At 42.1% G+C, this 13,790-nt stretch overlaps 1 protein-coding gene across 1 annotated transcript in view; it reads right to left on the bottom strand.

Annotated features, from left to right (window-relative positions):
• The window catches only part of DUSP12 (dual specificity phosphatase 12), a 131,444-nt gene that overhangs the window by 32,342 nt on the left and 85,312 nt on the right, over positions 1 to 13,790 (bottom strand). Inside the window, exon 6 of the mRNA XM_044300648.1 lies at positions 11,931 to 12,021. Within this exon, the coding sequence (XP_044156583.1) occupies positions 11,931 to 12,021 (91 nt within the window). The remainder of the gene's footprint in view (positions 1 to 11,930; positions 12,022 to 13,790) is intronic.

Below are 13,790 nucleotides of genomic sequence, written 5' to 3'. Positions count from 1 at the left end.
TACATTTTTCGCTAAATTTATTGTTCTACATGTCTTAAAATGGTTTGGGTAAAAGTTATAGCGTTTACAAACTATGGTACAAAAATGAGAATTTCCGCTTTTTGAAGGTTCTACAATGCCCCGTGAATTTCCGCTTTTTGAGGTTCTACAATGCGCCGACAGTACAAACACCCCACAAATGACCCTATTTCGGAAAGTAGACACATTAAGGTATTCACTGATGGGCATAGTGAGTTCATAGAACTTTTTATCACAAGTTAGCGGAAAATGATGATTTTTTTTTTTCTTACAAAGTCTCGTATTCCACTAACTTGTGACAAAAAATAAAAACTTCCATGAACTCACTATGCCCATCACAAAATACCTTGGGGTGTCTTCTTTCCAAAATGGGGTCACTTGTGGGGTAGTTATACTGCCCTGTCATTTTAGGGGCCCAGATGCGTGAGAAGAAGTTTGAAATCAAAATCTGTAAAAAATAACCGGTGAAATCCGAAAGGTGCTCTTTGGAATGTGTGCCCCTTTGCCCACCTAGGCGGCAAAAAAGTGTCACACATCTGGTATCGTCGTACTCAGGAGAAGTTGGGGAATGTGTTTTGGGGTGTCATTCTACATATACCCATGCTGGGTGAGAGAAATATCTTGGCAAAAGACAACTTTTCCCATTTTTTTTATACAAAGTTGGCATTTGACCAAGATATTATCTCACCCAGCATGGGTATATGTAAAATGACACCCAAAAACACATTCCCCAACTTCTCCTGAGTACAGCGATACCACATGTGTGACATTTTTTTGCAGCCTAGATGCGCAAAGCGGCCCAAATTCCTTTTAGGAGGGCATTTTTAGACATTTGGATCCCAGACTTCTTCTCACGCTTTCGGGCCCCTAAAATGCCAGGGCAGTATAAATACCCCACATGTGACCCCATTTTGGAAAGAAGACACCCCAAGGTATTCAATGAGGGGCATGGCGAGTTCATAGAATTTTTTTTTTTTTTGGCACAAGTTAGCGAAAATAGATTTTTCTTTTTGTATTTTCTCACAAAGTCTCCCTTTCCGCTAACTTGGGACAAAAATTTAAATCATTCATGGACTCAATATGCCCCTCACGGAATACCTTGGGGTGTCTTCTTTCCGAAATGGGGTCACATGTGGGGTATTTATACTGCCCTGGCATTTTAGGGGCCCTAAAGCGTGAGAAGAAGTCTGGAATATAAATTTTATGCATTTGGATTCCGTGAGGGGTATGGCGAGTTCATGTGAGATTTTATTTTTTGACACAAGTTAGTGGAATATGAGACTTTGTAAGAAAAAACAAAAACAAAAAAAAAAATTTCTGCTAAAAAAAAATTTCTGAATGGAGCCTTACAGAGGGTGATCAATGACAGGGAGGTGATCAGGGAGTCTATATGGGATGATCACCCCCCTGTCGTTGATCACCCCCCTGTCATTGATCACCCCCCTGTAAGGCTCCATTCAGACGTCCGTATGATTTTTACGGATACATGGATCGGATCCGCAAAACGCATACGGAAGTCTGAATGGAGCCTTACAGGGGGGTGATCAGGGAGTCTATATGGGTGATCACCCCCCTGTCATTGATCACCCCCCTGTAAGGCTCCATTCAGACGTCCGTATGCGTTTTGCAGATCCGATCCATGTATCCATAAAATTCATACGGACGTCTGAATGGAGCCTTACAGGGGGGTGATCAATGACAGGGGGTTGATCAGGAAGTCTATATGGGTGATCACCCCCTTGTCATTGATCACCCCCCTGTAAGGCTCCATTCAGACGTCCGTATGTGTTTTGCGGATCGGATCCATGTGTCCATGGATCCGTAAAAATCATACGGACGTCTGAATGGAGCCTTACAGGGGGGTAATCAATGTCAGGGGGGTGATCAATGACGGGGGGGGGGGTGATCAGGGAGTCTATATGAAGTGATCAGGGGTTCATAAGGGGTTAATAAGTGACAGGGGGGGGGGGTGTAGTGTAGTGTAGTGGCGTTTGGTGCTACTTTACTGAGCTACCTGTGTCCTCTGGTGGTCGATCCAAACAAAAGGGACCACCAGAGGACCAGGTAGCAGGTATATTAGACGCTGTTATCAAAACAGCGTCTAATATACCTGTTAGGGGTTAAAAAAAAAAATCTCATCTCCAGCCTGCCAGCGAACGATCGCCGCTGGCAGGCTGGAGATCCACTCGCTTACCTTCCGATCCTGTGAACGCGCGCGCCTGTGTGCGCGCGTTCACAGGAAATCTCGGCTATCGCGAGATGACGCGTATATGCGTCGTTGAGCGCACAGCTGCCGCCTCCGGACCGCAGATCTGCGTTAGGTGGTCTGGAGGCGGTTAAAGAGGACCTGTCACCTCTCCTGACATTCCTGTTTTAATAGCTACTCGCATTACCTACGTAATAACAATTCTGGAGCTTCTATTCTTATGCCTCTGGCATTCCTTTATTATATCTATTAGAAGATATGAATAAATTGCCAGCAGTCTGCAGTAAGGGTACAGAGGGGTGGTAACCAGTTGTGGGTGTGTCCCTGCACAGTCTGACAATGGCAACAATGACTGGATAGAGTCAGACTGCGCAGGTAGACACCCCAAACTGGTTACCATCCCTCTGTATCCCTACTGCAGACTGCTAGCAATTAATTCATTACTTCTAGTAGAAATATTAAAGGAATGGCACAACACAGAGTCATAAGAATAAATGTTCCAGAATAGTTATTACATGGGGAATGCAAGAAGCCATTAAAACAGGCATGTCAGGAGAGAAGACAGGTCCTCTTTAAAGGCTGTATTAAACCAGCCAATTCTGCAGGTGACTGTCAGGAGGGAAACGTTCCTTCCCAGTAGTCACCTGCTTGCTAGCAGAGAAGACTGCTGCTATTACATGGGGTGACCGTTATGCCATCACTCGTCCCCATACTGTCTAGTTATCTTCTGGAAGCAGATCATTATTAGTAAATCAATCTGCCACCGGTAAATTGTGATCTTTCAGCATGCTGAAAGATCACGACTGCCCAACGAATGAGCGTTTGCTCAATCATCGGGTAATCGGCGGCATAATAAGACTGCCAGATGATCGCTAATGAGTGTTACTACTAGCATTAGTTAGCTATCATCCAGCAGATACGATAACTTTAAGTTGCCATATATGCATCCCTAGAGTAGAAACTCCCAAAAAGTGACCCCATTTTGGAAATTATCAGATAAGGTGACAGTTTCATTGGTACTATTTTGGGGTACATAAGCTTTTTGATTGCTCTATATTACTTTGTGAGGCAAGTAACAAAAAATGGCTGCTCTGGCACAGTTTTTTTTTTTTTTACAATGTTCATCTGGCAGGTTAGATCATGTGTTATTTTTATAAAGTAGGTTGTTATGGTACAAAGACATGGAATATATATAATTTTTTTTCAGTTTTAGTTTTACATAATAAAGCATATTTTTTTTTTTTTATCCTGTTTTGTGTCTCCATTTCCTGAACCATTTTTTTTTATGCTAATCATCCTGTGTATGGGGCTCTTTTTTTGTGCAAAGAATTTAGATTTTTATTGGTACCATTTTTGGGTACAAAAATTTTCGTGCAAGGTGACCAAAAGATGGCTGTTTCGGCAGAGTTTTTTAAATTTTCTTTACAGCATTCACCTTAGGATGTAGATCATGTGATATTATAGAGCAGGTGATCACGGATGCGACAATACCTAATCTGTCAACTTTTTTATATTTATTTTGGTTTAACACAATAAAAGCATTTTCTCCATTTCCATTTTCTGAAAGCCATATCTTTTTTAGGCCGATTATCTTATGTGGTTGCTCATTTTTTGCAGCATGAGGTGATTGATTTGTATTATTGGTATTATTTTGGGGCACATATGACTAATCGCTTGGTATTACACTTTTTGTGATGTAAGGTGATAATAAAAAAAAGGCTTTTTTGTCATTTTTTATTTTTATGGTGCTCACCTGATGGGGTGGACTAAGATATTTTTTTATAGAGCAGGTTGTTACGGACACAGCGATACTTGTCTTTTTAATTTTTTATTTTATTTTATATATCTCTTTTTACAGAAAACAGGCTTTTTTTTTTTACTGGAAACTTACTTTTTTTTATTGTTAAAAACACTTAATTTAACTTTTTTATTTTTGTCCCACTATCGGACTTCAACAATTCAGGGTCTGATCCCTGTTTCAATGCAGTACATCATAAGTCTCTGTAGCTGCCAGGCCCCAATGCCTTTGAAAGGCTTTGGGCTACTATGGCAACCATCAGGTCCCCGTCACTGCGATAGATCAGTAGAGGGAGCGGGAACCTCCCATATGCCACGGTCAGCTCTGACAGCGGCATATGAGGGGTTAATCTACCGGCATCAATGTTGTCACTGAAACTGGCGGATGCAGCAGAAGTCCGGCTGTCATTAATAGCCAGGCCACAGCCACTGATAGCGGCACCACGTGTGGGGCAGTGGAAGGACCACAGAACAAGAATGCTCGTCCTGGGGCACCAAGTACCAGAATTCTTGTCCTAAGTCCTTAAGGTGTTAAAGGGACTCTTTCAGCAGCTACGACCATGATAAACTGTTGACAACACTATGTAGTGGCTGGACAGAACAATACAAACATACCTTTACCAATGATTTTCTTATGAGTAGCAGGAATATGAACTTTTATTCAGTCAGATTATTTTCTTGCAAGAGCCCAGGGGGCAGAGCTCATCTCTATGGCTCTCTGAATTGAGCAGCTTCACAGCCCCCCTTTTGGGCTCTTCGTGACAGCTGTAGTAGTCTCCTGGCTGACTGTTCCTGCTGTCACTCAGAGCAGAAGGAAAAGGCTGTGAAGCACCTCGATTCAGAATGCACCTCATAGTCAAGCTACACCTCCTGTGCACTCATAAGAGAAGGATCTGGCTGAATAAAAGGTATAATATTAAGAATAAAAAAATAGACGGAAGAGGAGAGCGGAGCAGCATGACATGAGGTACGTGCCACGGTCTCCCCGCCCCCAACGCCGGCTTCAGCTCCGGCCCCCTGACATGCAGCGCTACAAGCCGTCCTCGAGACGCTGCTAAATGGGGTAATACTGACCGAGACGCCGCACCTGGGTAGCTGAGACGCCGCATCTCCGAGCCTGCCTGCAGGACGAACGCTCTAGTGAATAGTGGTGGTCTGAAGTCGGCGCTGGCCGAATTGAGAGCCTAGAGGCTCAACCTGTTTAAAGATCCCACCTTCTGAGCCCTCTCTGGAAGCCCTGCTTGGTTTGAACACTGAGAGCGGTGGTGCTTTCTTTTCTCCTCCTCCTCTGCGCTGTGCAATCTGCTGCCATACCCGTCCTGAAGCTTTGGGGGCCATCTCACTGTGAAGTCTCTTTTCTGTACCATATTAACGTTGCTCTGCTTTGCTACAAGACGCCTCTTCAAGTCCTTGACTCTCTACACTTTAAGTGGTTGCACCGGTTTACCCTTTGGCCGAGCAGGCGACAGGTCGCCAAACGACGCAGGGCGGCGTTGAAGATACATGGACTAACGTATCCTGAAAAATTATCTAGGAGCCGGGAACACCGGGAGATCAAGGAACGTAAGACCCTTTGCCTGGTTTTTGTATTACATTACAAGATATATAAGACATTTTCGTGTATGGAAACATAGGGCCTTTGCGTACTGAGTGGTGCAACATCTTTTTGTACAATACAAAGTCTGAAAGTAGCATCTTAGAAGGGGGGAGAGGGTAGAGGAAGGGGGGAAACAAAAAAAAAAAAAAATGGGACCTAAGCTGCAAAACAGAAAGTCGGTTGGAAGTACTTCACCGAAAGGTGGTACAGCTCGGAACACCATGACGCAGCTAGATAAATATCTTAAATCCCCACCCTCATTGGGCAAGACGAGAAGCAATCAGAAACAGTCAATGCAGACGGAGGACTGTGACCATACTAAAAACCCGATATACAGGGCAGGAGAAAATAGGGTATCAGAAGTGGACAATCAGATGTGTAAATTAGCAGGCATACTGGAGGCGGTTAATACAACTAACCAATCATTAAGCACCTTGACAACCACGGTGGCAGCAGTGCAGACCGATATCTCAGTAATCAGACGATTTAAATAAAATGCGGCAACGTATAAAAGAGTATGAAATACTGACAACAGAACTGCAAAAAGATACAAATCAGATACAAAAAAGGCTTGAAACAGTAGAGAGTAATAATAAGGTCCTGAAGGAAAAAATGGCGGATTTGGAGGACAGGTCCCGGAGAAGTAATCTCAAATTAGTTGGTTTTCCGGAGGGGGTAGAAAGAGACGATTCAACAGGTTTCATTCAAAAATGGTTTTTATATAATGTTACATTTGCAGAAGCAGTCCCATCACATATAGTGGAGAGAGCACATCGCATCCCAATAAGAAAACCACCACCAGGGTCAGCACCAAGACGAGAGATACAGACGGCGAAATATAACAATACCAATATAGAGATATACCCGGACTTCTCCAAAGTTACGCAGGACAAAAGGAGAATATAAGGAAGTAAAGAAGAGACTGATACAAGCCCAACTAAAATACTCCATGATGTACCCTGCAAAACTACGGGTTATTTACGGAGAAACAGTTAAATTTTTTTCCAACCCAAGTGATGCAGCTGATTGGATGGACTCCAAGGGCATTAAATAAGTTATTTGCAGTAATACAGGGAGGAGCTGGGGGGGGGTCGACGGCAGGGGGGAGGGGAGGATAGCTCACTGTTGGAGATCTATGAGTAGCATTCAGCGACTCCCAGGTCAGAACGGGGGGGGGGGGGGGGGGGTTTCTTTCCGCAGGTGGCTGTCGAGATATGGAGGGTGTGCCTTTACCCTTCCGTCCAGTGCCGTCCTAAATCCAGGAAAAAATAAATAAAAAATGTCCAGAATATTGACATGGAACATTCGCGGTTACGCGGATAAAATTAAGAGTTAAGAGGTGTGCAGTGTTTGACTTAGTCTCTAGACACTTACCAGCTATAGTTGCTTTGTTAGAAACACACCTATCGGATGAAAAAGTGGCGGTGCTTGGCGGAAGGAGATGGGCCTCTTATGAATATCATTCCTGCTACTCCACATATTCTCGTGGAATCAGTGTCTATATACATAGACAGGTAGATTATGCCCCAATAGAACAACTAATTGATCAAAATGGCCGGTATATTTTTCTTCACTGTCAGTGGCAGGGTCAAAGGAGCATAATTTATTTTATATATATTCCACCTCCCTTTACAGCAACTGTATTATGTAAATTGATGGACTATATTTCGGTGCGAGAGGAATGCCCGTGCTGGTGGTGGGTGACTTCAACTCGGTCATGGACATTAAAAAAGATAGGATATCTACCATAACTAATTATGAACAAAACACCAGCTCAAATACGTTATTATTTAGAATGAGTAAAGAAATGGGATTGGTTGATATATGGCGATCCCTCTATGGTAATAAGCAAGTATACTCATGCTTTAGTAATGCATATAGGTCCATGTCACGAGTTGATTTGGCCCTCGCCAGCCCCGGGCTCATTAATAGGGTTAAAAAAATGAACTATGAAAGCCATGGTATCTCCGACCACTCCCCGGTTACTGTAACAGTGGATAGTTATAACAAACCTAAGGAGAATAGAATTTTAAAGCTTAATCCCCATTGGATAACATTAATAAAGGATGTGGACAAGATTAATGAGGAAATAAAGCTCTTTTGGAGCGATAATATTAACTCAACACATATACACATGGTTTGGGATTCGCTTAAGGCATACCTTCGAGGTATATATGCATACCAAATTAGGAAACAGAAAACGAAATTTGCACAAACACAAAAAGAAAAAGAAGGCACGCTCAATCAGATAATGAATGAGATTGTGCAGACAAATACTCCAGAAAAACAACTTCAATTAAAAAAAGCACAAGATGAGTATAAACAATATCTATACAAAAAAGCACAGAATAAAATGTTTTTCTCGGGGTTGAGGACCTTTAGCGAATCCGGTAAACCAAGTAGATTACTATCCACAATAGTAAAAAATCAAAGGGGAAGCAACAATATTAATGGTATTCGGACAGAGGTAGGAGACATCTTAAGAGACACGGACGATATTCTAGGGGAATTCACGCTATATTTTTCCGCGCTATACCAGGCCAGGCCTATGGATCAGGGAGGAAAAATAGATCAATATTTAGATAACATAAAGATTCCAGAATGTTACCAACAAGATATAGAATGGCTGAATAGACCGATCCAACTGAGTGAGTTACAGAATATGTATCTCTCTTTTAAACACAGATTATAAAATTCTTGCAAAACTGTTATTCACAAGGTTGTCCATGCAGATCAAACTGGTTTTATCCCTAAAAGGAGTGTACAGGACAATGTAAGGAGGGCCTTCCTGAATATTCAGATGGGGAGGGGGGGAAGACTGCTCCATCCTGTCTCTTGACGCTGCTAAGGCGTTTGACAGGGTGGCGTGGCCCTTCCTTTGGAGAGTGATGTCACGGGTGAAGATAGGCGAATATTTCTGCAGATGGGTTCATATTCTGTATCGGAACCCAGTATCCAGGGTCCGGGTTAATGGGGAGTTATTCATCCCCCTTTCCATTGACCCGGGGAACACGACAGGGATGTCCCCTCTCTTTTACTTTTCTCATTGTTTTTGGAACCAATGGCATGTAAAATTAGAGCAGATGAGGAAATACAGGGTTTCGGATGTGAGGGAGAAGCTGACAAAAATAAGTCTCTATACGGACGATACTTTACTCTTTCTGGGGGGAGGGTATAGGAATTTGCCCAGGGTTATGGAAAGTATAGATGAATTTGGATGTCTATCCGGATAGGAGAAAAAAAATCGAAGTTTCTCCCATTAAAACTCCCTGTTCCACCGGGTTTTAATTCCCGGGTCAGGATGCTGACCCCATCAGAATCTTTAATGTATCTGGGTATCCATATTGGTACCAAACTGGAGGACTATAAGAAACTGAATATACTTCCAACAATAGCTAAGGTTACCGAAAAAATCCGAACATGGCTAAGACTACCCCTGTCACAAATTAACCGTATTGCTCTCATAAAAATGACATTGTTACCAATGTTATTATAAGTATTAAATGCAAGTCTAATAGCGGTAGAAGATACGTTTTTTAATAAACTGGAGTCCCTTTTTAATGAATTAATATGGGGCGCAAACGAGTAAGAATTAAAATACAGTACCTGTATAAAGAAGAGGGTGGTATCTCTGTCCCTTTTTTAAAAGGATATTATCTGGCTGCACAGTTGAGATGGTGTGTTAGGAACCGAAGGAATAAATGTATACGGCTTATTTTTGGGGTACATTGCGGACCTTGGGAGGATCTCTTTCCCCTTCTCGAACAGGGTCCCATTGAGAAGAAAATAATAATAAACCCTTTTAGTAGAATGCTTGAGCACATCTGGCAACAAGTTAGATGTGTGGTTGGAGTATCCCAAGCGGTTCAGTATACCCCCTTGTGGGGGAATGCACATTTACCTCAAATCATGCAAATGGGTGATGTTAAATATTGGGAAAAACAGGGGATACATTTAATTACACTAGTTTTTGATAGGGCAGATTAAGCCTTTAAACAAAATTCTCCCTGACACTACATCAGGATTTATTGATAAATTTCGGTACGAACAATTACGACACGCTATTCACCACACGGAAAATAAGAATTATTTAAATATCGCACAGAACAATTTTTTAGATTTTTGTCAGGAGATGACTTTAAACACTTCTGCTATATCTCACATTTATGTAAGGTTAAAACACGAATACACGAAATCGATCACATTCAGAGCCGAGGCCAAATGGGAAAGGGATCTGCAGAATGTGGAGCCCATCCCATGGAATATCGTTTATAAAAATATTAAAAAGTCCACGGTTTCCCCTGCCCATAGGTGGATCCTTTTGAAAATTATACACCGCCTCTACTATACACCAGTATTATTGCACACTATCTATAAAGACAGAGAACAGAATTGTCATAAATGTAATAAAGACAGAGGAGAATATAGGCACTTGCTGTGGGAATGCCCGGGGATAAAAGAGTATTGGATTAAAATATTTCGGAAATTGCAGAATAGTTCCCCTATAAAATATGAAGTGTGTATTGACTATGTGATCCTGGGGATTTTCCCCAGAGATAAATAAGAACAAAACTGAGCCAATTACTTTGGTTTTGGGGCATCGCTTTGGCTAAAATAATAATAGTTAAATATTGGGGCTCCAGTAAATACCCCAATCTCCAGGAATGGATAGAATATATGAATAGGGTAAAGTTGTATGAATATAACCTTGCCCATACAGTGGGAAAGAAAGCAGTCTGGCAGCGGATATGGGGTAGCTGGAAATAAAAACAAAAATACTAGGTGTGACTGCTGCTCTGCGGAAGAAAAAGGGGGGTTGGAGGGAGGGGTGGGTGGGCATAAAATAATACAGGATGAGATTAAGTTGTACTGTACTTTGAATTTTGATAATGAATTGGTATATTGTAAATTTTATATCTTTAAAAAAAAAAAAAAAAAGAATGAAAAAATAGACCAATATTAAAGGGGTTCTGCAGTTTGTTTAAACTGATGATCTATCCTCTGGATAGATCATCAGCATCGGATCGGCGGGGTCCGACATCCCCGGGACCCCAGCTGATCAGCTATTTGAGAAGGCAGCGGCGCTCCAGGAGCGCTGCAGTCTTCACACTGTTTACCCAGTGATGTCACGACTAGTATCAATGGGCTGGGCGGGGCTAAGCTCTATTCACTTAAATGGAGCTTAGCCCCACCCAGGCCAGTTGGCCTGCAGAACCCCTTTAATAAAATAAAATTAGACCAGCGCCTACAAACAATATGCAAGCAAACAGTATGTAGCAGCACCCGGTTCCAAGTGCAAAGACATGCAAACACTGGGCATATGGATTATTTGGCATTGCATTACTGTAATCTGAAGCTCTTTGCACACGATTTTTAATCTAAATCGTGTTGTGCCCATCTACCAATGACAAGGAGTCTGCTCAAATTCTCACTACTCCTCATTAAAAAAAACTACTAAAAATTATGGTTTGTCCTGCTCACCCCAACCTCGACCTACTGCTGGCAGCACGGTTAAAAGTGTTGACAGATTCGCTTTAACATTTTTTGTCAAAGTGTTGACTATTTGTATCCTAACACATAGTGGCACTTTTTATTAGTAAGTGAATAGGCCTCTGCCCCTTTAACAATGAACAGCAGCTCCAGAGTTTCCTCATTCCTACTTTGCTCACTCCCCAATCCCTTACCTGCAGTAGAAAAAGTCTCAAATTTTGGTAGTAAACGTTTAAACATTTCTTGATCGCAACTGCAGCATCTAAGCAGTTTGATCAAGAGAGGGGTGCATTCGGTCATACGATCAGTGTCCTGCAAAGCGACTGCTGGATCATACCAATGGGTTTTCCACAGTACTTAAAGTTCTCTGTGATTTTTATATTGATGGCAGATCCTCAGGATAGGCAATCAATATCAGATCGGTGGGGTACAACACCTCTGCTCAGGAGTAGCTCCAGTGCCAGAAATAAACGCTTGAACTACACAGCTCTGTCCATTGTATAACAGATTAAGTTGGTTACTGCTGTGCTGTTCACACTGAAGTCAATAGGAGCAGCACTGCAGGAGCTACTCACGAAGAGCTGATTGGCGGTAGTGTGGGTTGTTGGATCTATACCCGAGAATAGACCATCAATATAAAAAACCTGTACAACCCCCTTTAAGGGGTAGATCATCAATATCAGATCATATTCCTGGCACCCATGCTGATTAGCTCTTTGCAGGAGACGAGCCGCTGGAACTACACAGCTACATACACTGTGCAGCAGCTGTACCTGGTTACTGCTCCCATAGTATTATATAACGCAAATTTAAAACCCTAACCTGCATTTTCTGCATCGGAATATGATATCTTCACTTTTACCCAAAGAGGCAGGATCTGAGGCAAATACGTCACGTGGCATTTTCTGTAATTCTAAAAGCAAATCAGAGAATTGCCGTTAGTAAAGTTGCACAATACAAACAGTAACAGTTACCAAGGTTTTATAAAGTTTCAAAGTTTATAAACTACTTAAAAGGGATTAGGGTTGTTGCGGGTATCAAAATTTCGATACCCAATCGATACTTTTGTACCAGTATCGATACGATACCAGGATTTCAATTTTTTCACAGAACATGAGCGTGCTGCTGTGAGCGCGTTCATGTTCCCTCAGCAGCACAGGGGAGAAGGAAGCAGTGTCAAAGTCCCCCCTGTGCCGCTGCCACCAATGAGAAGAGAGGGGTGGGCGTATTGCGCCACCAATCATAGGAGGACTTTAAATGGGCACCGGAGGGGTTAACTGCCGCTGATCTGCTGCCGGTATCCGCTTCCTGTATTAAAGGTTAATTATCATTGGTGGCGCAGTGTGCCCGGCCCCCTCAATCCCCCCAGTATTAAAACCATTTGTGGCAGTCACAGGGTCCCCTCCCCTTCTCACTGGTGGTAGTGGCCACAGGGTCCCCTCCGCTCTTCTTCATTGGTGGCAGTGGCAGCTTCTGATCGGAGCGCCATCAGTGTAATCCTAGGGCGCAGATCGGTTACCATGGCAGCCGGGATGCTACTGAAGCCCTGGCTGCCATGGTCAGCTCCCTGCTGCTGTGTGTACTATGCACAAGGCAGCAGGGAGAGAGTGTTAACTCCTATTCACCCTGATAGAGCTCTATTAGGGTGAATAGGGCGAGGGATCAAAAGATCCCAGGTCCTAGCCCCTAAGGGGGGAAATGGTTATTAAATAAACTGTAAAAAAAACACACCCCCCAAGTATAAATCACCCCCTTTCCCAATTTTACATATAAAATATATAAAAAATAAATAAACGTATCACATCACCACATCCGAAAAGTCCAAACTATTAAAATAGAAAAGAAAAATCTATGCAGTGAACGCTGGAACAGAGAGAAAAAATAAACTGCGCGATCCGCCATTTTTTAAAATGCGGAATGCACGTGGCTTTTTTGGTGTTTTTTTTGTGTGGTATCGAGTATTGCAATACTTTTTTATGGTATTGAAATAGAATCAAAAATTTGGTATCGCAACAACTCTAAAAGGGATATTCCAGTTTCATCCAATAAATGTTATTTGTACAGATATAACATTTTCCAATATTCATTCTGTTTACATTCATTGCTACTTTCCAGATCTCAGCTTGCAGACATATAACAGGAACAGTCACAATTTTTAACCTTAGTGGAAAAAAAGTCCTAGTTTGAGGAAAAACATTTATTCTGATTTGTTTTGCTTGATATAGGCTGCTATGGATGTTATAGCGATGATTTACTCCTCATATGGCGTGGTCTCATAATGTCAGTACCAGACGTTTTACAGCATTTGAATAATAATCTTTTTTCTTTATAGTTTTACTTCTGCTAGGGAATTCTAGAGACATTTTTGGATCTAATCTTAATTCGTGACAGTAACAGCAATAAAGTGGTTACTAAATTGTACGACAAGTCTACCTTAGCTGCCAACAGCTGCCATACAATATGTAGTATACCAGTAGGAGAATATATCAGAGCCCACCGTGGGTGTTTATGAGATGCAGACTGAACACGAGTGTAATAAAATTGATATGAGTCTTAAAAAACATGGCTATATTTCTTGGATGCTAAAACAAGCCGAATATATTGCTTTATCTAGGAACTGACATTCCCTTTTGAAAACAAACCAGAGTTCTATTTCTCACAATAATCACATATCCTTCTTCA

This window comes from Bufo gargarizans, chromosome 7 (genome assembly GCF_014858855.1).
Source record: "Bufo gargarizans isolate SCDJY-AF-19 chromosome 7, ASM1485885v1, whole genome shotgun sequence".
NCBI classification, from domain to species: domain Eukaryota; kingdom Metazoa; phylum Chordata; class Amphibia; order Anura; family Bufonidae; genus Bufo; species Bufo gargarizans.
The sequence above is the reverse complement of the archived record's forward strand: the minus strand, read 5'-3'. Positions and strand labels throughout refer to the sequence as shown.